Here is a 24,971-nt window from a genome sequence, read left to right as displayed (position 1 = left end):
TAAAGATGAGTATTCCAGGTCTAATATTTTGTAAATTGGCAACAGTATTACTTGTCTAATTTTGGTTATTTTTTTTGATTCTTAGTTCATTTTTCATATAATTTTTTCTGGTAAATCCCATGTGCACTGAGGAGTTTTCAGAGGGGTGTTTGATATAGGTTCTCACAAGACCTCCACAAATAAACTTTTACTTACCTGATTGTCCCAGAAGATTTCACAAAGTGATTTAGTTAACATTTGCCCAAGTGCTTCTGTGAAAGGGAGAACCAAGTGTTTTAAAAAATTTTTATAGGGTTTTTTTTTGGTTTGGTATTTGTTTTTTTAAGTGTGTTTGTGCACATTCTTGTCACAAACAGGAGAAGGAATGGCATTTGGAGAGGAGTATGGTGAGCTTGTTGGTGATATTTGTTGAAATTTGTTGGAACTCTTGTTGAAACTTAAATTGTCTAAAATGAAGCCCAGGTTTCGTCCTGCAGACAGACRAGTCTAAGTTAGTGTTTTGCTATAGCAGCTTAAGAGATCAAATTATAATCTGTTRAAGTTGATTTTGAGATGCCTCAGTATCAAGGTTTACTCTCTGCTTTTGAAGACTCTTTGAAGTGCTGTTTTCCAGAGTGCAGCCTGAGCCTGATGATTTTTTTCTTTTTTTTAACAGCTCTGCCTGACTGGCATTTATGAAAATACAGCCTGTCAGAAAATGTTGGAGAATAGAGGGCCTCCCAGATGTGAGGCTGCTTCCATAACCGGTGCTTTACATCATTCAGAGAAACCAAATCCAACTTATTTATTTTATTCAAGATATTTGCAAGTGAGGAGGTAGAAAAAAGCATGCTAATAACTAGCAAAAATCTAGGCTATGCTTAGCTTCCACTGTTGCAGAATTAGCTGTGAATTTCAAAATTAGATGTGAAAAATAGGAATCCTGATTAGCAATGTTTCTTTATTGTTTTTACTTCCCAGATCAAAACGTCCAGTGCCAGTTTCAACTTCAGCACCCAGAATTGATTCTCCCCGGGCCGTAATTCCCCACCAGAAGGTATGTGACACATTTCTCCTCAGCCAGAGTTGTCATCAGTACTGTCATGTACTGTAGTGAACATAGATAACTACTGCAGAAGGTTTTGCCACCCCAAATAGGTAAATATTGAATGAAAGCACAGGTACCCACAGTGCCTGTAGCACAGATCGTCTATGTTTTGCCAATTTGCGATCAGAAGAACCAAAGCATCCAGCTGTCCATTCACAGGATACAGTCTAGTCTGAGTGACTGGGCAAGTGACTGTCTTGATTTTGTTCTCTAGGCTGCAGACAAAGCTTCCCAACGTGTGCATTGGCTTTTGTAGATTCTAGTGAAAAACCTGTTGTCAGTCTCAATGTATCTAAATCTTTCCTATGACTGAAGAGACACTGACTTGATAAGAGGACATTAGAGCATGGCCTTCATGTCACATCAGTTAGTAGACATTGGCCCAAGGACCTGGGACCAAGGATGCCTGAAAGATGACATGCATCCCGAAGATCAAGTAGTCAGGAGAATGTTGATGTTGCTGATCTATTCAATTAGATAAACTGGGAAAAGGCAAAATCCTCACTCTTCTACCCATTTTGTAAGTACTGTTTTTTGTCCCTAAAATGTAAATTAAGCATTCAAGGTCAAAATATACAGGGAAACTAGGTGGTTTTTTGGGGGGATGGGGGCAGGGAGTCAATTCTGATTTCTATAGATCAGTGTTAGAATTTTTTTTATAAACATTGTGACTTCTAAATTGAGATCTCAGGTTAGCATCATTCCTGTAATAGCTGTAGATACCTTCAAGCTAATGGAGGGCAATGTATTTAGGGAGAATAGTTTGGTTTAATTTTATTTTGTTGTATTTTAGCTGAACCTTCCTGACTATTTATTAGTTGAGACAGAAATTCTGGGGTCATGTAAATTTTTTGGCAAGGGAAGAAGGAACTGAGATTTTATGTTGCTCAGAGTTGTTTCTGCTTATGACTTTATAAATATTATTTGGGGAGGAMCTTGCTCAAAGAATGATCAAATGGTACTGTGAACTTTCTATAGGAGAAAAGGCTGGTTCATTCTTTTGCTTAAACTGGTGCTTCAGTGAAGGAGTAAGGGCAGGAAGGGGAAGAGGGCGCTTGCTTTGCCTTGAAGATCTGCATGGAAGGCTGTTTGCCTTGAAGGCTGCAGGTGGATTTGTCTTTGCAGAATCATTCCAACTGACACAAAAACTATCCTTAGGGATCCTCAATAATACATATGTAGGTATGACACATTTCCCCACTTCCATAGTCTCCACCACAATTTGATTTGGATGACCGTGTAGTCGTTTGCTGGAAAGTGTCCATTTTAGAATGGATGGTAACCATAGCCATTTACACCTGTTTACCACACTAGACATCATTTTTTTCTTTTAATGTCTATACTGTAAAAAAGTTAATTCCACAAACTAGAGGKTTTTTTTAAGCCTAAATATGTCTTTGACATGAAAGCTGTAAAATAAATGTCCTCTTTCCTGTATTACCCTTCAGAGAGATATGAGGATTAAATTTCTCAGGAGGATGGTGTTTGCACTTGAGCATTGTGTGCCCTGATGTTTGCAAAAGGTTTATAGGAGCTGTTGGAGGTTGCATGCTCTGAATAGGCTACAGACAGTGCTTGCTGTTGGGAAAGAAGTTGGCTGAAATCTTTATGTGGGAGAAGAGTGGGAGCTCTTAGCGATGGCGGGGAGCAGGGTTCTAAAAATATTGAGAGCTTTCTTGAGTAGGTCTTTGGCCCAGAGGGAATAGGCAACAGTAGAGTGCTGGGGGTGGATCCTTGCAGGGTCAGGGTGAGTGATAATTGTGTTTTTGAGCTAAAATGCTGCTGTGACCAGGTGAATAAACTCAAGTAATTTAGTAGGAGTTAATGTTAGAAAGTTACCAAGGTATTGCTGAGTATAGTAACTGGAGAGCATTTTAAGAGAAAATGAAGACWTTGAACTGCTGGAGGAAAAGACTGAAGACTGGAATAAAAAGTCTTTACAATACAAACAGCAGTATGGAATGTTGCCAGAAAGTATATAATAGTAAATGTACTTTAAAATGAAGATTTCTTTGCTTTTCCTTTTATTATGTCTAGTAACACTGTAAATATGAAGAGTTACGTGGCACACAGGCAGAAGCTGCTAGTTCTACATCATTGCTTGGTGGCGTTCATGAAAGCACATGAAATGAATTGCATTTCAAACAGGCAACARCTACATTATGTGTCATTTGCTACTATGTTGTCCACAAATATGGACAGAGGTTTTTCTTTCYTCTCCCTTGCTCAGAGTTAAAGGCATGCCTGTGTCAGCTAAAGCATACTGCATGTGCAAGTTTGGGGTCTTGTACAAATGAATCTATGGCTTATATATTCCTGCTGATCTGATTGCAGCTTGCACTAATTTTCAAGCATGGATTTCTTTTTTGACTGCCGTGGTCATGGACTCTCATGTTTTTAGAAAGYAAATTTAGTTCCTTCAGAGAATGCRAAGARTATCCAAAAAGCCCATCATTTTTCAATGTGATAGAAATTGTTCTACATTACATAAGTAATGGAGCATTTGCTTTCTCTCCTTCCCTTGGATCAATTTTATGGATGACGCTGTTCCTTCAACCATTAGTTTTGAGATCAGCTGGGCTGTGAGTCTGCATTGGAAATAAGAGATTTACTCTTCTCTAATGTTAATCTGCAAGTTGAAACAGTTTTCATTTGGAGTGAGATTTAGTCAGACCTTTCGAACAGGGGTGGAATAGTTGAAAGAGAAGGGCATAAATGAGGCTGAAAKCGTTCAAACTAGAAGAAGAGTAAACCTGGCTCCAAGGACCGAGACTGAGCCATCAGCAGCCACTAGCCTGAGCTCTGCAACTTCTGAGGGCATGCAGTTGGGCACGTACAGGTAAGGAGTCAGTTTAGGGCAGTTCCAAAAGTCTTAAGGCTGAAGCCTTAAGGCTAAGTGCCCAGCTTTAGTTTCTGCCCCTTTGCACAAAGATATTAAAGATAACCCTGTTAATAACATGACTACATGTTGTGCTGTTTGTGAAACACTGCAGAGAGCATATATTTCAAAATCTCAGGGAAAAATCTTATAGTGCCTGTGATTGGTTTCCTGCAAAATTTGGGAATTTGTGTGGCTAAGAGCGAAAAAGAGCCAAAATAACTGGAAAGATATTATGCGTGGGATAGGAGAGCAGGCTTAGCTGAAAGCTTTGGATTTTTTTGCACAAAGCTACAGTGCCTTCATTTCCTTGGCACGTTGGGTGGTTAAATACATCTGTATAGCTCAAGTGTTTGGAAATTGTTCTCCTAGAAATGCTGCAAAAAAAAAAAAAGAGTCTTTAAGGACAATAGCARTAGATCATATAGATAATAGAACATGAAGGAAGACCTGGAAAACTATTCATGTTGCTTCCTATACAAATCCATCCTTCTCACCACTCCTAGATGTAAGAGGGGGTGCTTACCTTTCATAGACTTTAAATATTCATAAGGAAAACGTAATAATACTGCAGAATTGAAAGGAGATGATTCATAACTTCCTTTTATTCCCAAATGTTTGAGTTTCTCCTCTACATTTACTAGTTGTAAACTCRCTCCCTGACATTACACTGAAATTTAAACCGTTTTCCCCTCCTACTAAGCAGCAGTAAGGATTGCAGCAAGATGACMGCTTCTTTCACTAGACCTGAAGCCCATTGCTCAGTGTCAGAGCCTCCTCTTCTGGTCAGCTGAAAGGTAGCCTCAGACTTGCCTAGTTTGGATATTCGCTCCTTTTCCGGCTACTGAGATGAGGAGGGGGAATTGGGAGGAGACAGAGGAGAGACAAGGGAGTGTTTGTTACTGTTGGCAGCGTTTCGTGTTATAGAGTGCTAAGAGTTGTGTTGCTGCTGCTCATTATTAGAAATCTGACCTTCAGATTTCAGAAAGGCTTTTCCTGTGTTGATCTGTCTTTTTATCATTAGACTACAAAGAAGCAGAATACTAATTTATTCTCAAATATCCTCCCAGGAAAAAGTTGAATGGCAGATACTTGATAAATCACAACAGAGAAGAGCTGAATAAGCTGGTTATTGGACAACAATTCTTTTGAAGTAATTATACGGCTGTTCTCTTATCTACTTTGTGTTTTACCATTTTTTCCCCCTAAGTGCAGGGAAAATAGCTACCTGCGAATTACTGTGAATACTAAACCAAAATGGAGAGTATGAAGCTGGCACTGTTCGGTTGCTAGAAATTCTAGTGGTTAGTCACTTCTGTATCTTCTAATTTATTCTAGCTGGAAATGGTTTGAGGAGTGAAACCAAAATTCTGTTCAGGTCATTGTTAGGCATTTATCAACACTGATTTCCTATGTCCATCTTCCCCATAATTTTCCCTTTGCCTTCTCTTAGCATTCAGGAATGGTGAAACTATGAGAAAAGCATTTTGATTACAGAATATTTGATACTTCTGCTACTAGCAGTTCAAACTGATACCACAATCAGGTCTGATTGCATGTCCTTTTACAGTGAAGTTTAGAAAAGAAACACAATTTTAGGCAAAWTCCCCAGAATTTTCGCAGCAGTGTGTGAGCCTAGCTCCAGCATATCCTTTATGTTCTCTTATTGCTTCTGCACTAGTTTTTTTGCAATATTTTTGTCCACCTTTGCCACCATGTAGAGCTCAATTGCACAATTGTTGACTTAATTTGTGAGCAAGACTTTATGTATTTGTCCCTTTTAAAACATATTTTCATTGAGARATGTAGTTTGTTTTTTATTTAATGATACCTTGAAGCTTGTGGGGTAGTTATTTGCAGTTTTGATGTCAGGATATAATGATTCCAGGATGTACTTCCAGGTCATATGCTAACCTGGATGGCCCAGTTAGCATGAACCAGAGCCTGTGAAAGCAATGCAGCACGTGGGCTTCAATAGCTTAAAGTATACTTGAGGAAAGTGTGGTAGGGTTTCAGAAACATTGTTTTTGTAATAATGGTGTTGAATTTTATGTTGGTATACTGTCAACTCAAATGAATCCAATGTCAAAACACAAGTTTCTTAATTATCCTAGGAATTAATAGACAAAGTCATTTTTATATATATTATTGCCATGATATTGACCAGTACCAAACGTTCTTTCAATGTTAACCTTTAGCTTGTTGACTTGAACTAAAAAAGCATTTAAAAATGCCTGAGTATGTAATGCTTCCCTTGTTTTCGAACAGTGAACTAAACGTTTTCTGAAAGGCTGTGTGTGTTGGCCTCTAATCTATTTATTGCGMGTTTATTGATGTGTTTAGAAAGCTGTAATTGCAGATGCATTGTTTTTGCATGTGTTCTATGATTGCTCTTTCCTTTTTTTCTTTTCTTGGCCTGCATGTTTGCTACTACAGGAACCTTCTTGGGAAATCAATGGCAGCAGAACAACCTTCGATCCTCTAACTAACACGACGCCTGGGCCTGTGGGTAGTGTTTTAGCAACCAATGGAACATTTCCAGGCTACCTCAGCAAGCAAGATATCAGCATTTCAAATAGCTCTTCCTACTTAAAGACTACCACAGTTAGATCTTCCATGTCCTCTCAATCTGTGACTCCTGACACTTCACCTGCRAAGAGTAATCTAGGTTCAAACCTAAGTCCTGTATTCACTGATGGCAATAGTCCTAAACACCAACTGAGCCCTGCAAGGCAGTATAACAACCCTATTGGCCTTTACTCAGCAGAGACTCTCAGGGAAATGGCTGAGATGCATAAATTAAGTCTCAAAGGAAGGGCTTCAGAAGGTGGACTTCCTAGAGGGTAGGTAACATGGTAAAATATTCACTCTTCCAGTAAGTAATGAATTTTCTGAAAAATAAATGTAGTAGTACCTACACTGTTGTGCATGTATATTGTAAAAATGATTAACATCTGGAACAATCATTAAATTTTCCRATATCCTCATGAGATTTACACAGTACCATTACATAACTCTTGGTCTTTGGTATCTGAATTGCCGGTTGAATTGGCAATAATTGCTGGAAYGTGAGGAGAAACACAATTACTGAAGTAAACTGTGATAATCTCAGGGTTTTGGTGACTACCAGTTTAGTTTACGGTGTGTAGACTCGTWGAACCAGATATCATTACAGACCATTAGAGAAGCTGTTATAATAGAGGTCTGATTTTTGGTGCTTGCCTAATGAGTACTTGCTTTGATCAGCAAATCTGACATGTTAATCTCCCGCAAGATGCGGTAGCTCCCTCCTTAATGTATTGGCTTTCCTGTGTAAGACAAGTCAAAAGTTAAATCTTTTGAATCCTTTAGTTTGGACATTGTGTATCATGTCTAAGTGCTGTTACTAACTTTTTATAGTTTTGTTAGTAACTTATATCTAAGAATAATCTCTAGTTACTACCCAGATATTTTGATACTCTGCTATCAAGRCTTTCATATTGCAGATTAACTCTCTTATCTGTGGGTGTGTGAAGTAGACTTGGACTATACAACAGCAGGGCTTACATGAGCAAAAGCAATGAGGGGAAAAAAAACCTAACTTCTCTACCATCATTTTTTAACTTACAAACATATATCATTTTTACTTGTTCTTCTAAAATAAAGCTCCCTATTATAATTATGGGGGGAAAATGACATTTTAATATGAAGGACCTGACTACATGAAAAGAAGCAGAAAAGTCAAACAATCCACTTTAGCTGGGTAATATGTATTTTCTAGTACTTAATATCCTGTTGCAGAAACTCTGTATCTGTGTAAGAATTAAGGCAATAGTTTTTAAGTCCTAGCAAAATAAGGCTATTTCATTCTGCAAAAAAGTCATATGTACATGCTTCAGATGATTCATGCAGAGTTTAGATAATACATTTTTAGATAACTTYCAATGCTCTGCATTAACCATCTTARCTAACTTATCTGAACAAACCTTGTACTTCTCACTGGATAATTAAGAAAGGCAAGTAGTATTTAAAAGAAAATAATTTGAATTAATAAGTAGAGTTATCAAAATAAGTTTCAGAATGYTTCTTTTATTGTTTTCTTGAGGAAAACTAATTCTTGAAGCATTTTAACATATGAAGTTTCTTGGGAGTATGTCTCACTGTCCTTCTCCCACTATTCTCCCCTGTCTCCCTGATGTCTGCCCAAGCAGGGATCACAGGGGATATATTTCTGGAGTTTCAGTTTCCTGGCTATTTATTGTTATTAAAACTACACACCACACGGCTGAATCACTAACCATCACTAACTGATGTCAGGGCCACAACTATTATGTTGGTTCTGGAGGTTGTTGCACTAGGGCCGTATAACTACCCATGGCTGTTGGAGGGCAACATAAATGAAGTTTCCCATTAGTGGAGATCTGTCATTTAGGGGCAGTACAGAGAATTAAGAAGGAAAGTTTTATCCTGGAACCATCACCCTTAGGTGTGGGGTGGTGGTGTTATTTTGGGTTTTTTTATTGTTGCTGCTTAGGGGTTTTTGTAGATTTTTGTGTTAGGTTTTGTTCTCAGAAAATTCTTCTGAGGTTTAGGCTATTATCAATTTTGACTGCAAGTAAACAGATTCAGAGTCGAATAATCCTTTTATTCCTTTCACTTGGGTATTGTTCATGACTGGGCGTCTTTTTTCTTATGTCTCGCTAGCTTGAGGCTTTGTATGAGCCAGGACGGTTTCTGTCTCATTGTGTATGTAGGACAGAGTGCTTAAGAAAGGCACTCTAAGTTCTGCAAAGGCAGCTCTGGACTTKGCCGCTTTGGACATTGCTGTCATACAGTACATCATGAAATGCTGCATAAGGCCTGTGAAAGTATGCAGCTCCAAAGCTGTCAATCTGTCATGCATTCATCTACTTATCAGTATGTTTAAAAACGAGAGAGAATTCAGGTAATTGGATAGATTTTAATTGGATACCTTTATTTCAATGCTGCTTTGCTTTTCACTAAGTCATTTAAACTTAATCATGTGAGCTCTGATAGAGGTTTAGCTGAACACTTTAGAAAATCCTACCAGCAGGCTGAAATTTAATTCAGAGCATTTCCTTGACATTTAAAAGATAACAAAGCATCTGCTTCTCTGTTATACTTCTACATTATTAAGGCTTTATCCTCAAATATAGAGGTCTGCTTAAACTTCATGTGCTGACAGCTCTGAAAGGGGGAATATTAATAAATATGAAGACTAAGCCATAGCTTCTCACACAGGAATCTTTTTCACTGTGGTGTAAGTTAAGCTTCGCATGGTCAGTCAATCTGCCCTGCTTGTGCTTATGTGCCTGGTGGTTTGGGTTACAAGTTTCTTACTTGTGTGACCTCTTTGACAGAACAAGTTGAGTGTTTAGTACTTGTCCACATTTAGAATCAAGCTGAAAAAACGTGTGGCTTTAAATGGGAGAGGATTTGCTCATCACATGCTTTCCAAAGGACACTGCAGTAATCTGTTCACTTCTTTAAAAATAAAAAAAARCTTTAGTGAGATATATAGCTATTAATTTGTCTTCAGTGCATACATGTAATGTTTTTTATCTCAACCTATTATATTGTTACATGTGAATAAGTGGTTCTTCTCCATAAGACCTCTCTTAAGGACTCTACTTCTCCCTTTAATGTGTTATTTTATGTGCAAGGCAGAGACTCAGATTAGAAGGTTACAGCAGCCATCAGAGTACACTTTAGAACATGATAGTATTACACCATGTTTGATTAGAAGCAAGTGCTCAGCTGTCTTATAAATACCCAAAATGGGTATAGGATCACTGATGTGCTTACTGGCTAAAACCTGTTCCTAATATATCTCTACYGTTTCCTGTAAAAGATTGATAATTATCTCCTAATTCAGGGTTTGTATAACTTGCTGAATGTTCTCAAATCTGACATCTGAARAACAGGAACTGTAAAAAGCGATCGGAGATTGCTGTTCCATGGAAAAGCAAAAGTGCAAAGCCTTGACGGTGGCTATGGCTCACCAAAATATTTTTGATCGTGGAAAGTAGAGGAGACCGGGTCAGTTGTAGAAAGACTTGGTAAAACAAAACAGGAATACCAAAGGTTCCCTGAGCAAAAGCAGAAAGAGACAAAATGCACTTGGAATGTCACTCAGGTAGCACTGTTGCTCTCCACTATCGTTTATCCATTCCAGATCCACCCCAAATCCAGAAGYGTTGGCAGCAAGCTGGTAGGCTCAGTGCCTAGATCTATCAACAACATTCTGTGCAGTTAAATGAGGAGGGATATTTAATAACTGATCCTGGAGTCTTTTCCATTTTCCTTTAGTCATAGCCTGATGAGTTACTCTTCATCCTAGAAGAAAAAAAAAATGGACATTAAGGTTTGGAACTAAGCAAAAATAATAGTAGTCCATTAATACTGCTCTTGCAATCAGCAGAGTTCCTGGCAAATAATCACAGAATCACAGAATAGCTAAGGTTGGAAGGGGCCTCTAGAGATCATCTAGTCCAACCTTCCTGCTCAAGCAGGCACACCTAGAGCATGTGGCACAGGGTGGCATCCAGGCGGGTTTAGAAGACCTCCAGAGTAGGAGACTCCACAACCTCCCTGGGCAGCCTGTTCCACTGCTCTGTCACCCTCACAGTAAAGAAGTTCCTCCTCACCCGGAGACGGATCTTCTTGTGCTTCAGCTTGTGGCCATTACCCCTCGTCCTATCGCTGGCCACCAGTGAGAACAGCCTGTCCCCTTCCTCCCTGCATTCTCCCTTCCTGAACTTATACACATTAATCATATCCCCTCTGAGCCTTCTCTTCTCCAGAGAAAACAGGCCCAGCTCACTCGGCCTCTCTTCATAGAGAGATGTTCCATTCCCTTAATCATGCTGGTTGCTCTTCTCTGGACCCTCTCGAGAAGCTCCACGTCCCTCTTATACTGGGGTGCCCAGAACTGCACACAGTACTCCAGGTGCAGCCTCACCAGAGCTGAGTAGAGGGGCAGAATCRCCTCCCCTGACCTGCTGGCAACACTCCTCCTGATGCAGGCCAGGATCCCATTGGCCTTCTTGGCCACGAGGGCACACTGCTCACTCATGGTTAACTTGGTGTCAACCAGGACTCCCAGGTCCCTCTCAGTGGAGGTGCTTTCCAGCAGGTCAACCCCTAATCTGTACTGATGCCTGGGGTTATTCCTCCCCAGGTAAGGYCATAGGGTCTTACAGGCTGTGCATGTTCTCTGTTGCATCTAGCTTTGGCTGGCCCAAAGCCTACATTTAGAGTTTTGTATTGTGTTTCTTTTGGATTATTGTGCAAGCCAGTTAGTTGTTGTTTTGGGAGCACAGTAGATTATAGAATGAATGTATGTTTTTTTTTAACTCCATACATAACAAATGGAGTAAATATCCTGAYGTGAATATCTGAAAGATACAGAATGCATGGACTGGATTGCCTCTTTTCATTTCACACTGAGAGTGCTAGTGAAGACTAGGCTGAAATCAATTAGCTCACACCACTGTTGGCATAATGCAAATGCAGTTAAATTTAGGCAAACAGTTTATTAAACAGAAAAGTTTTTACCTTATTTTGAGTTTTAAAACATCCTTGAATATTTTATCTGGCTATTCTCCAGCACATAAACAGCTAGAAGATCAGTCTTGCAAGACTGATGCTCTGAGGGCAGCCTGTGGAGCATAAGTTCCTCCCTGTATATTTGGTATCTGAAGGCAGAATGTCATCTCTATCACTCATTTACTGCTTTTAGGTGAGAAATGTCTTCTGCAAATGTCTCCTATTTTTTGCTACTGTCCACTTAGGAAACGGTGCTTCTGAGATAAAAGTACTTCCAGGGATTCACAGTAATAAAACCACATTCAAGAGTCAGCCAAAATACCACTGTACTTTACTAAATCCTRGTGGATAAACTATAATCCCTACATTTTTTCCTTTCTTAATCATGCTGGGATTTTCAGGTGTACATTTGCTTTCTGTTTCTATTTGTAGACGAACTGGAAAAAAAGCTTCCATAAACTTCTGTAAATACTTCTTGTCCTTTGCACTCTAAAAACTATTGACAATTCTGTTTGTTTTTGATGTTTCTTCTCTTTCTCTTCTTTTAGGTCATAACCAACACCAGTTCCAAGTTAGTATGACTTCTGTGTAGTGCCAAGTATTTGTGTTACGCTGTTATGTGTGAAGATTTGTGTTCTGGGGTAGCATGATCCCTGGTGTTCCTGCTGTGTTGGCTTGCAAGTGCAAATATTAAAAAAAAAAAAATCTGTTTGGTATGCCAAGTGTCATACATGGCTACGGCATCCCCTGGTGGCTCTGTTCTAAGAATACCATGTGCTCAGAATTTCACACTAAGATTCTAATGCTGCAACCGTAGTTAGAATTTGAGGTTGCTTGAATCTTGCAATTATTTTTAGGCTTTTTTGAGTTTCTACAGCCAGGGTATAATTCTATTCTTCAAAATGATTTTCATGCTATCAGGATTTGGGAAGTCATAGTGATGGCCTTTTGCTCCTTTTTTTTTCCTCCATTATATTATTAGTGATATTTTTAGCATTGACTTTTATGTTATATTTTTTAAAACCTACTCCACTAAAACTCACACTTATGGTATTTGCTGGTATCAGATATTGTTCTTGAAAAGATCCAAAAAGTTATTGACCTTACTTAGAAGTTTGCTCAGCTAAGTACAAGCTATGGACTTGAAATGGTGATTGATCTATGTTATTTAGGGCAATTTGCTAAAATCTCAGCTTTTTTTTTCTGTAGTTTTCCAAGGTAATGGCAGAGGATGCTTTGCAAATTCCTGCTTTCTGTCCCTGAAAAGAATGCTGCCCAGAAATTGCTGAAGAGTTTAGGCTTAAACTTCAGCAATAAAATAAATGTCAGAATTAAACTGGTAAGAGAAGTATAAAAATAGTAGAATGCATAAACACAGAAGTCTTTTCCATGAACGTAAGTCACACAGGCATTTTCTGTTGCTCTTAAGGTGGCATCTAGATGCTTTGTATTCAAAGAAGCTCTTGCCACATGACAGTTATAATTATTATGTTATTACTGTCTTAGAACAGGGAAGTCGCATTATAGTTTTTTCAATCTTTCTTTTGTATTCTTATCACTGATACTACTTTTCTCGTGTTTGGCATAACAATAAYGTTGAATTCACACAGTTGCTCCAGCTGTCTCTGGGATTGTATCTCTGCCACTTYGTCCTAGAACACAGCAGTCTTTAATACATCTCTTCATTCCCTGAGCTAAAATAAGAACTCAGCAGTTCAAAATCTGTACTTTTTTCTCTTCTTTTTATGGAAATCCACTTGATTTCAGTAAATGTTTTGTTTTGGTATGGGTAATCTGGCTAAATTTGATTACAGTTTCTTGAAGAGGTCATTCAGATTGTTCCAGTTACACGAGTCAAATCTAAATCACCACTGCCACTACTACTGCTACTACTTTTAGAGAAGCTTAAGCTGTTCTAAGATCTTATTTGAGATCTGGTAAGATCTAATTTTCATTTCTTAACTGTTGAAACCAGCTGCTGTTTTATATTCTTAACCTTGATCTGTTTTCTTTGCAGTCTTCTCAAGTCTTGGGTTTAGAATCTCTTCAATACTATGATAGCGGGGATAAAGAATACCAAATTCAAATATTGAGGACCGATGTGTTCCAAATGACCTGATTGTGTGGTATATTGCAAGAGAAACAGTTGTTAGAGTAAGGCATGTGCATGCTGAGAAATCAGCAATGAATATAAGACCCTTAAGCAGATGAGGTTGGTTTATTAATGATGTCCTATTTGGAAAATAGGTAATAAAAAAAAAGTGTGAAAATGTCTTTGTAAAAAATTGGCTTTCACTTTTGCATGGATGCATGATGCAGCTTTCCGTGTCTCTCCTTTATGACAGTGATGCATGGGTTAAAAGCTGTGATTAYACTGCAGCATGTGCATATCTGTGTCTTTGTTCTTGAGCATGTTGCTGCTGTTCTTCCAATATTTTGAATGATGCTAAACTCTCTTACTGTCCATCTTCAGTCAGGCATCCCACAAACAAAATGCTGAGAGTATTCTGCTGAGAGGATTCTGTTYGCTGGCTGCACATGTGGCACGCCACCTTTGATAGTCAGTGGAAGATTAAGTTAGATGGCTACCAACTTTACTTGATTTTTTCTTTTTCCTGCGTGCTAGGTTGAGGGTTCTGATTTATTTCTCAGGCACCTACTGCAGCTAAACCATGAAAACATTTTCATAACTTCTTTTTGGTGGTGGGGAATATATCCCTTTCTAGCTTTTGCTTCGATTCAAAATGAAATTTTGTTGTGAGATGCACTTATTTCCTAAAGAACAAAATTGTTGGCTTTACCCTGCTGATTAGTGTATAGGACCTGCACTGCATCCCCTTGCTGTTGGCAGGGAAAGAACAGTAGCTTAGAGAACAATGTGGTCTCCCAGTAGTTAGAGTACCTGTTTCACTGAATGACAGTCTGAGATTTAGGTAATCTAATCAAAGCTCCCCAAAATATTATGAGCTGACTCTAAGATGGTGACAGCCTGCAGCCAGGCAATGCCAGGAAGCCAGGTGCTCCTAGGTTGAAGTGTGACACTGAAGTGACTCTTTTGCTATGGAAGCTTCAGTTGTCTTGCCTGAGGTTCAGTTGCTCAAATCAAAATYCTTACTTATAAGTGGAACCCCTAGGAAATATGGCTACAACTCTTCCAACTGCAGTTGTCCCATAAATTGCAGTGTAGGTTATTTTAATCTAAACTATTTTTCAGTGAATATATCATACTATAGCAACCCTTCTGGCAGTCCACACAGATGTTTGTGAGAAWTCATTAGTGTCTGTGACAACTTTGAAGATTAAAAGGCTTCAGTATTAAATTTCACTATGATTAATCATCTATGCAGAAAACACTGTGACCTTCAAAATAATAGAGAATCTAACATATATTCACCCCGTTGCATTTCCTAGCACTTCCTAAGATCCATTTGAAATAGTGAATGGATGTAGTGAAAAAATTAGGAATTCTCTGCAGCATGTATGTACATCCAGGTATATGCATAKGTATGTATGTGTATCGATATGTATACAGTTATATATATGAGCATGTAAGAGTAGACTACTTTGTGTAAAAATCAGAAATATGTGGTGATTTCTCATGATTTTGTTATAAAATGACAACTTTTCACCTTTTTTGTTTATCTGAGAGCCAACACAAACATCTCTTCTATTACCACAGCCAGCTTTTAACTATTACTTCTTACATTGGCTCTTACTGTGTGAGCTTTTGTGGTGCGATGCCATGAAGACCACGTGCACATTCCTCTGTTATTCCTGTTTTCTTACTTAATCGATTATCACGCTTTTGTCCTTTCTTCCCCTCCTTTCCCTGTCAAACCTCACTTGTGCATAACTCAGTACGGATTTTGTGGAACGTTTCAACCCCAGTGTCCTGAAGGACTCTGCCCTGTCTACGCACAAACCCATTGAGGTGAAAGGCTTGGGCGGCAAGGCTACCATAATTCACGCGCAGTATAACACCCCGATCAGCATGTACTCCCAGGATGCTATCATGGATGCAATTGCAGGCCAGGCACAAGCCCAAGGTGGAGAGTTTGCCGGGTAAGATTATTTCCTCCTGTGGAATGGTTCTTCTCTGCATGCTATATCATGTAGTGCCAACCTGCATGGCACAACGGCCCCKCTTTGGCCTTTCTCTCTGGAATATCTAGTATGTGAAAAAATACACATCAGTACAATACCATTTTTGAAAGTGTTAATATCATTTTGAAGCTTATAAGAAGGATAGCTAGAAAAATTAACACTTATTTTTCAGTATTATTCCTGGAATTGATAAACGCCACTGAAATATGAGCTATGTCAGGTGCTTTGTATATAAAATAAGATGGTCTGTCACTTAGGACTATGCTTTCTTAGAGCCACTCTTGCATATGTGTAGCTCAAAAAGAATGGAAAGGGGAGGAAAATGTTATTTATTGATCTATAAAGCATGAGAGGTATTTAGTACTAGTTATAGTTGTGTTCTTCAGAGTAGAGTGTTGTGCTATACTATCCCTATTGGATATTCCTTAATTAATACTAACACTGTTTTCTCAAAACCTCTTGTTTAGAATTACCAGACTCCAAAATATTTGACAGAAGAGACTATATCTAAGCTAAAAATGCAAGTGTAATGTCATAGTGCTGTTGCTTTAAGAAATTTTATTTATAGATGACTGAAAACTGGTTGCACAATAACCCCTAAGGGAATAATACTGTTTGGTGGAGTGAGAAACAATATTTTTAGATAGCATTTTTCCAACTCTCAGCCTTTGAATAACAGATCTTTCTTCTCAGATTTCTARTACTTGCCTAAATTAGGAATAAACCCCATTACAAAGAATGTACTTGTAGACACATGAAGCCAAGTTAGTATGAGGTGAGTCGGGACCTTCTCTTTGTACACAGCAATTCTTGGAACATTCTGAGAGAAGAGGAGGTGGAAGAAAGAAAAATGCATATCAGAATAGTTCATAGTCCTAAAAGCAGGTTTTGGTATAGCTTTCCATCGTTTTTAGYGGAGTTTTCAAATATAGGCATCTGGTAGGTTACAGAATTGGGATCTTATTAAGAAACAAATTTGTATTTCTGTAAATATAATTCAGTTAACAACCATATTTTTTGACTTAAATTCATCCTTCATGGAATTTCATTTATCCCAGTCTCTCTCCTGCTAGGTATCTTTCTATCTGAATTAGAACTTCCCTTCATTTGACAAAKAAATAAATAAATAAATACRGCGAAGCTTTCTAAGATAAYGTCTTGTGAAGCTGCTGGCTACCAGCTTTCTGAGCATGTTGATATTCTGTGTAGTTGCCTGTGTTCCCTTTATTGATCATTTCATTCTCTTCTCTTTTTCTTTCTTTTTTTCCCACTAATTTCTGATACTGTTTTGTTGTGTTCATCACAATTCTCCCTAGTGATGGGAAAGTATTAAGTACATCTRTCTGAAAAAGAGCTAAATTAAGTAGATGGATAGTTTAAAAAAACACAAAACAAAACAAAAAAAAAACCAGATTTGTATGAACTGTTAAGTCTTTGTACGARGGCAGCCAAAGCTGCATTGAATGCCAACAGCAATAGTTCTCACTTGTTTCTTTCATGTTGAGTTTGGGTTCCACCTATCTCATGACTGCTTTGAAACTGGATAGTTATTGCCATTAATCTTTATACATCAGATAATATTCGTGCAACATTATTCTGTTCAGAGACTTCCTAGTACTTGCTTAGTGACTAAACGGTTTTCCTGTTGGACTGTATTCCTTAATAGTACAGCACTGCAAATCTAGCTRTAAAGGCAAGGTTCGTGGGGGTGCTCCCTGATAAAACATTGGCTTACCCATTGAGTGATCCTCAATGATTTGAGCAGACTTATAGCTGAATTTTTTAACGTATCCCACGATATTCTGAACTCTAATTAACAGTGCAAACTGAGGACGCTACTTAGTTTTCAAGTTGATCAGATCTGAGATTAGATTAGATGTGATGCAGAAATAATTGAGAAGTCTGTCATAGAAAAGCAAATCAAAATGTGTATTGATTTMATTTAGTCTCAGTTCTCTGTATGCAGTTTGACTTCAAGACTTAGTTACTCTTTTTAAGGCTTTTCACTTTACATAGGACAATAAGTGCTGAAGCCACAAGGTGGTAGCTAAAGGAGTAAGCATCCTGTGATTACAGATGGAAGGAGTTTCAGGTTTTTTTAACAGTACCTTGAAACACTCTTTAGTTCTCAGTGACAGAGAATGGACAATCTTGGAATGAGGAGTCATTTTCTAGTCTAACCCTTTGAAATCATGACATCTGTCTGATACTAGTGATATCAGATTCTGCTCAGGTTGCTTAGAGAATAACCCATACATACTGAGTCATTAAAGAAAGCGCAAAGGAAAGAATTTTAATTATTTAAACTGCAGTTATTTAGACCTTGTGCTGAAACTGCAGCAAAGGTACAATGCCCTGGCGTTTTCATTCTGTGTTGCTTTGCTTTAATTATTTTGRTATACCAAGAACCAAGAGTTGTTGTCAATAGAACTGTGTAATCAGACATTTCATCTGTACCTCTGTCAAAATTCTTAAATTCTTTTATTTGTTTTCAGACAAATTCACAAATCATTTAATCAGATATAAAACTARCAATTTAACAGTATTAAGGTCAGACAGTTCTAGTGGTAAAATCAATCATGTAACTAGGTCTTGTTTTTATTTTAAAATAAGTCATTTGCTTGAATAATTTGCCAATGTGTGTGAATCTGTTTTTTTTCCCTTAGTGCTTTTTTAAGCCTTAGTTGGACTTGATCTAATACCCAATGTTACGATGTTTGATTGTATGTCTACATCGGGGATAAAAGACTGTAGCCCTTCCTTTGATTTTATTCGTCAATTAACTATTTGATTCTATTAAAACAGAGTAATGACTTCCATAAATGTTTCATAAAAACTGTAATTTTTGATGTACTGCCAGCAAAAATCACTTTGCTACTTACTGAAACATCTTTGATTGTCTTGAAAGCTTGTTTTAATGTTAGTTAATTGTGCTTACTGATATGTAATGTATGTTACAATATGGAAAGGTGGTTCAATTTTAGATGAATTCTACTGCAATACCTTAGAATAGGACATGAAAACCTCTCAAATTCTAGTGCAGATTTTTTTTTCAGTCGCATCTATTTGAAGAGGTAGGTTTAACATATATGATATTTATGCACATATACAGACAGAAAAGAGGAAAAGGTTTAACAGCCACTTAGTATGTGCATACTAAGGCTGACAGTATTAGCCATCACATTTGGGTTTATGAAATGCTCATGATCAGGACTGCTCTGTATTTTACACTACCATGCTGAGTAGGTCATATTTCCTGGTTACTCATCTGTAATGTAATATTGATTTAAAAAAAAAAAAAAAAAACCTGTTGAAATAAGGACAGAATTGGAAATAATCCCAATGTAGTGCATTAATCTAGTTGAGCTTGCAGGAGGGTGCTTTCCTGTGCTAGGAGAGGTTAATTCCCCAAACTGTTTCCTGCCTTAGTCATCTACCGTGAAGACAGAAATATGCCGTGATACTCATTGCTAGTGCAGAACTTGCACTCTACAATTGTTTAATACCTCTGAGTTARGGATATATCTATAGGTACAGTTTTTATCAATTTTGTGAGTTATGGTGTAGGAACAAAGGAGCATAACTAGAATATTTACATAAACTAATTGGATTTGTGCATGACAAACACACCCCTATTGCCACAGTAGTACCTGGCTGAAATCAACAGTACTACCTATCTGAGGGGTTGTTGTCCAGTCTGCCACAGTCTATCATTTTGAAATGTGTCATCATATACAGCAATGTTATAAGGTTCAGCAGATTTAAAATGCAAGACTGGAGATAAAAAGGTAATCAAGGCAGTAATGGGCAGTCATCCAAAAACATCATATTTTAGGGGATTTTTCCTATATGTTGTTGTTTTACACAAGATATCAAGACACGTTTTTTGGCTTTTCTGTGAGTCCTCTCAAATTTTCAGAACACAACCCTAACTTCTCTGTAGATTTTGTATGTACGTCAATGTATTGTAAAATAGTTTGAACTGTACGAGTGAGTTTTATAAGAAGTGACTGCACTGATTCCCTGAACTTGACAACAGTGAGTTTGTTGGACCATACGGCCCTTAATTTTTTTAAAGAGCCATTTCTCAGTTTTCATTAGGTTTAATGTGCTACTTGCAAGGCTTTACACAGAGTATCACATTAAAGCAGTCACAGTAAATCACTTGCTTTCAGAACAGATATTGCATTTAGAAGAGTCATAGACCAGAGCTGTATGACTGCACACGTCACACCCTTGGTGTGTGTCTGCCGCTTTTAAAATTTAATTCTGACCATGTGCTGTGCAAAAACTATTTTCTTTCTCTCTCTTACGCGCATGCACTATTAAATTACTAAGTCTACTTCAAGCTTTTCTCRTAAGTCAAAAAAGTTATTTCAGCTGATGTTATATACAGTTGTATAGKTTTGGCTTCAGATGTGTAAAATTGAAGCTTTCTTCCTGGATGTCACAGTGCAAGGTGATTAAGGACATCCTAAGAGTCTGAGGCACACTATGCTGTTTAAGATTTTAGATGCAAGGTGCTTATTCAGATTGTGGGTACAGATTTAGATTTCATCTTAAWCAAGTTTCACCTATTTAACAGATTATATGTACAGGACTATGACGATTTGATCTTTTTATTTTGTTTTGTAAAAACTGCTATTTTTTTTTAAAGCAGTATTTTGGGTTGCTGTTTTGTGATTGAGAAACTGTAAAATTAGAGAGGTTGGGGTGAAGAACACCACCATGTGCTGTTTCACAACGTTGCACTTTGTGAATTGCAGTACTCTTCCAGTTAAAGATCCTCATGTAGACAGTGCCTCTCCAGTGTATCAGGCTGTGCTTAAGACTCAGAACAAGCCTGAGGATGAGACTGAAGACTGGAGTCGCCGTTCTGCCAATCTGCAGTCTAGGTCCTTCCGCATCCTCGCCCAGATGACAGGAACAGAGTACAGTAAGTCAAATAGCAAAATGTACTCCCATCCATGATTTTGGATTCATGCGTTTATTTTCTTATCTTAGTATTAGTAATTGATACCCAAGATTGTTTCATGGTCTATTTGTAAGTCATTTTCTCTGATGCCCAAGATAGAAAACCTTGAATATAGCTGGAGGTAAAGTATTTGATTTCACCTTTTATTTTACTCAGAAAATTCATTGATCTGCTATGGGTGTCACCATAAAAGAACAGCAGACTATACAATTAAAGGATAGCTGAGAGCAAATAGTTTTTCTTCTGTACAAATCTAATGTATGCGGTGTAATTTTTCACTTTCTGGTCAGGGGAGATGTGCAGAACTGTCAGTTTGTTGGAAAGGGGATAAACTACTTTGTCCCTTGTAACAACACACTTCTATAGAATTGACTTTCTGAGGTCAAAAATACCCATCTTATCACTTGTTTTGTACCTGGGTTTCCTAGCAACTCTATCCAGACAGAGATCTGCTATGAATATCCTGGGAGCATCAACTCCTGTTTGCTTGTAGAAGTACTTTTCTGACCATTTAATGCTTGCATCAGATCTTTTTTCTGATTTAGAAACAAAGAGTTCTTATTCAGGAGACTTCTCTGCATCCCATGGAAATATTTACTTGGTTATTTCCTCCTTATTTCAAAAGCATTGGAATCTACCACTGCTTTGGATGCTTTCCTATAAATCAGAGCCTTCCCTGTAGGTTCATTGCCTACAGCTGTGCAAATCTGCTAATAAATTAATGTGAAGGGAAGAGCTGCTTTCTGTCTAGTCCCTTCCCAAGCTCTAGGGAACTGTTTTTGCTCATACAGTTTTTAGAAAAATCTATTGCTACAAAGTCAGCAAGCATTTATCTTTCAATAGTCTTTTCAATTATATTTTTCTAAGAACTTGTAATTTAAATGCAAATTGCCATTTTTATCAAACTTTTTTTTTAATCTGTAGTGCAAGATCCAGATGAAGAAGCCTTGAGGAGATCGAGGTAGGCAACTAATTATGAGATTTACATTTTTTTCCTTACTGATAATCAAATAATGCTTTAAAACAGCATTAATAAGTAGATGCAAAACTACCTTTTTTCTTAAAATAGTCTAACATATTTACATAAAAATTACTAAATCACAATGCTATCATGAGAGGCATTTGAATCAAAAGGGTAACAAATTGGCATGTATTTAGGAAAGATAGTGGAAGAATTCCTGAGGTGTGTGTTTAAATCTGAAAGCTCTCTGCGTATGCGATTTTCATTTAGTTTATTGGGAATGCGAATGTAATAAGTTTCTAAAACCAAGCCTGTGTAACTACTTATTCTATAACTGGATTAAACATATAATATTGTGATGGTTTTAAATGTATGAGCAATTTATTTGGATGATCCTGTGAGGGATCAGAAGTGATACAGTAAAGCAGTGGTTTCCATTTATGTCCTTAATCATCATCTGCTTTTTTTTCTGTGGAAAAAAAAATCTAATGTAGAATTGGAGAACACAGGACTGCTTTTGCTAGCTGAGAAATGAATGTCAGTTTTCAGATGTTCTACCAATAACACAGATACAAAGGTATATGTTAGAAGGCATTAAGGATTTAAAATATTTTAATATTGTCCTACACTGCCTGGGGATAGTTTTATTAGAGGATCCTGTGTCTAGCTTAAATGTGGATTAATTGGAGCATCCTGCATGTGAACTTGATTTGCGTTCTTCTAATTCCTATATTGTGTCAGCTACTCGAAGCTGCCAGGAATGTATACAATACTCAACTTCCTTGCTTTTTTTCCCCTTCTATGTGACTTGTGTAATTTTTTTTTTTTTTTTTTTTGCTTTTGATCACAGTGTAGGTTACAAATGCTGGGTCAGTAAGACAGGTACCTGCTGTCTTCCGGTTGAAGATACCAGGAGTGTACATTCAATTTGCTAGGTTTGTTATAAGGCTGCCATTTGCTGAAGTTGGTGAACAGGTGTGTGCACACCAGGCTTGACATTCCATCTTTTGTGATTTTTTTCCTTCTCTCAAATGTGTAAGCCTGGTTCCYGTTAAATATATTGCACATCATATGTTTTGATGTAATAGTACAGGTGTGTAAGAGCACATTATAATGATGGTATTAAACATTCTGTTGAAGGGAACAGTCCATCTTATGCCCGTCTGAGGAAAATATGTAGTCTTAAAGAAATAATCCTTTTAGTTCTAACCTGTGCATTTGCAAAATAGCAGATACTGAACATTTAATATGGTATCATATATATTAAAAACAATTAATCAACAAAGACACCACAAATGGTGAACTTAATTTGGGACATGTGGCTACATCTATTGTACATAGCATGTTGTTCACAGTTTTAAGCTATCACTGTGTTACCCTTTTTGACTAGGACAGTCATAGGTCTGAGTACACGTAGGCACTGGTGAACACTATGTTAAGAATGTTAAGGGCGTTTAGGGATTGTAGAGGCAACAAAAAAGTAGTATATAATAAATATTTGCAGTGTTACAATGTTATTGGCAAGAGCTCGGATGCAAGGTGTGAAATGAGGCCTGCTATTCAGTTAACTAGTGCTTGCCCCATCTTGGTGGCCTGTTGTCCAGACCCATCCATCATACGTATGTCACCTGCAAACTTGGCAGTGCCAGTTGTGGTTGTGAGTGTATCATGACTGCTCTGTCATTACTGCCTTGGGCCTTAACGGGCTTCTGTGGCTTAGAACTTTTGGAGACAGACCTGTGCTTCTGTTGTCTGTGTGAAAGTATGGATCTGTGTGTCTGATATCACTTTTATCTTTAACTCTGCTCACCCATCACAATAACAGAGAAGAAACTTCTCTTTATTGACTTCTTCAGGTGACCTGTGCAACCACCCCTTCTCATTCCTGCCTCTAGTTGGGGATCCTTCGTATAGTTTCCCAGTCCCCCAAATGCCAGAGATGTCCATAGGACTGTGACTCTGGAAAGACTCACTATTGCATTAAATCTGTGCTGTTCTGGGAGTCTGGAAAAAAATATTTTATGTTTGGAAACCTATAGTGCCAGAGACTTCACTGAATAGAGTATTTTGCTCTCGGGGCATGCTGTGAGCATGCTTGCTTGTGCTTTTTCTTGTCTCCTGGCGTGAGCTTGTTAGTGCAGTCGGGGAGAATTGCCTGAAACAGAGGTCAAGTTTCCTGCAAATCCTTGAAAAAGAGAAAAACCTTCATAGCTTTTTGGGAGAGGTGTTCCTTATGTAGAAATACTCACTTCTGGGTTACTGCTTCATGACGTGCTCAGGAGGACCTGGAATATTCAGGAATATTCAGGTGTCATAATGTTATTTTCAGTTGATATCGATGAGTTAATTTCATAACTGTCTTCTGCTTATATTACTACTATTTTGAAGTCATATGTAAGATAATAATTTGCTGTGGAAACTTTGCTGTTGTGATTATTGTTAACAGAATATTTTCCAGCAATTAAAATACATTTCTTTATACCTTTTCTTTGAATGTAGGGGTTGTATCTTCCAAGCAATAAGGGAATTTTTAAAGGTGATGCCAGACCTATTACAGCTAGTACATTCCAAATTATTTCTTTAAAAAACAAAAAAGCTATCCTCAGGTTTTAAGATTTCAGCTGGGAATACATAACTTTTATGTTTTTACATGATTAAAATATGTAAAATCATATATTAAGACTTCTGCAGAAAGGCTACTTGCATGAYATTGTGTTTTTAGAAGACTGCAGAGGAATATGGACAGGCTAGCTTGAACTGTATGAGGTTCAAAAAGCCAAGTGCTGGGTTCTGCACTTGGGTCACCACAACCCCATGCAGCTCTACAGGCTTTGAGCAGGGTGTCTGCAGAGCTGTGTGGCAGAAAAGGATCTGGGAGTTGGCTGACATGACAGCCAGCTGGACATGAGCCAACCGTGTGCCCAGGTGGCCAAGAAGGCCAATGGCCAATGGCCTTTTATCAGGAACAGTGTAGCCAGTAGGACTAAGGAAGATGTCTCTGCACTGGTGAGGCCACACCTGCAATGCTGTGCTTGGTTTTGGGCCTCTCGCTAGAGGAAGGACATGGAGTTGCTGGAACATGCCCAGAGAAGGGCAACAAAGCTGGTGAAGGGGCTGGTGTACAGGCCTTACRAGGAGCAACTGAGGGAGCTGGGTAACCAGCTTCAGTTTTTTTAGTCTGGAGAAGAGAAAGCTCAAGGGAGACCTTATCACTCTCTAAAACCACCTGAAAGGAGAGTGTAGTGCGGCGGGGGTCAGTGTTTGCTCCATACTAMCTACCAACAGGACAAGAGGAAACGGCCTCAAGTTGCACCAGAGGAGGYTCAGGTTAGACATTAGGAAGAATTTCTACAGAGAAAGAGTGGTGAAGCTTTGGAACAGGCTTCCCAGGAGTGGTGGAGTCCCTGTCCCTGGCAGT

The 24,971-nt window shown here is 38.1% G+C and overlaps 1 protein-coding gene across 3 annotated transcripts in view; it reads left to right on the top strand.

Moving 5' to 3' along the window:
* LDB3 (LIM domain binding 3) overlaps positions 1 to 24,971 on the top strand; it is a 97,991-nt gene that overhangs the window by 40,088 nt on the left and 32,932 nt on the right. For 2 of the 3 annotated variants that reach the window (XM_026043098.1, XM_026043097.1), the window contains exons 4-7: positions 961 to 1,036; positions 6,402 to 6,808; positions 20,384 to 20,553; positions 21,517 to 21,553. In XM_026043098.1, coding sequence (XP_025898883.1) covers positions 961 to 1,036; positions 6,402 to 6,808; positions 20,384 to 20,553; positions 21,517 to 21,553 — 690 coding nt within the window. Of the gene's footprint in view, positions 1 to 960; positions 1,037 to 6,401; positions 6,809 to 15,371; positions 15,576 to 20,383; positions 20,554 to 21,516; positions 21,554 to 24,971 lie in introns of all 3 variants that reach the window. The other variant, XM_026043099.1, reaches the window with a different exon arrangement.

The sequence above is a fragment of the Nothoprocta perdicaria genome, unplaced genomic scaffold, assembly GCF_003342845.1.
Source record: "Nothoprocta perdicaria isolate Ctin4 unplaced genomic scaffold, notPer1 scaffold_32, whole genome shotgun sequence".
Classification (NCBI taxonomy): Eukaryota; Metazoa; Chordata; class Aves; order Tinamiformes; family Tinamidae; genus Nothoprocta; species Nothoprocta perdicaria.
This window is presented reverse-complemented; position numbering and strand designations above follow the sequence as displayed.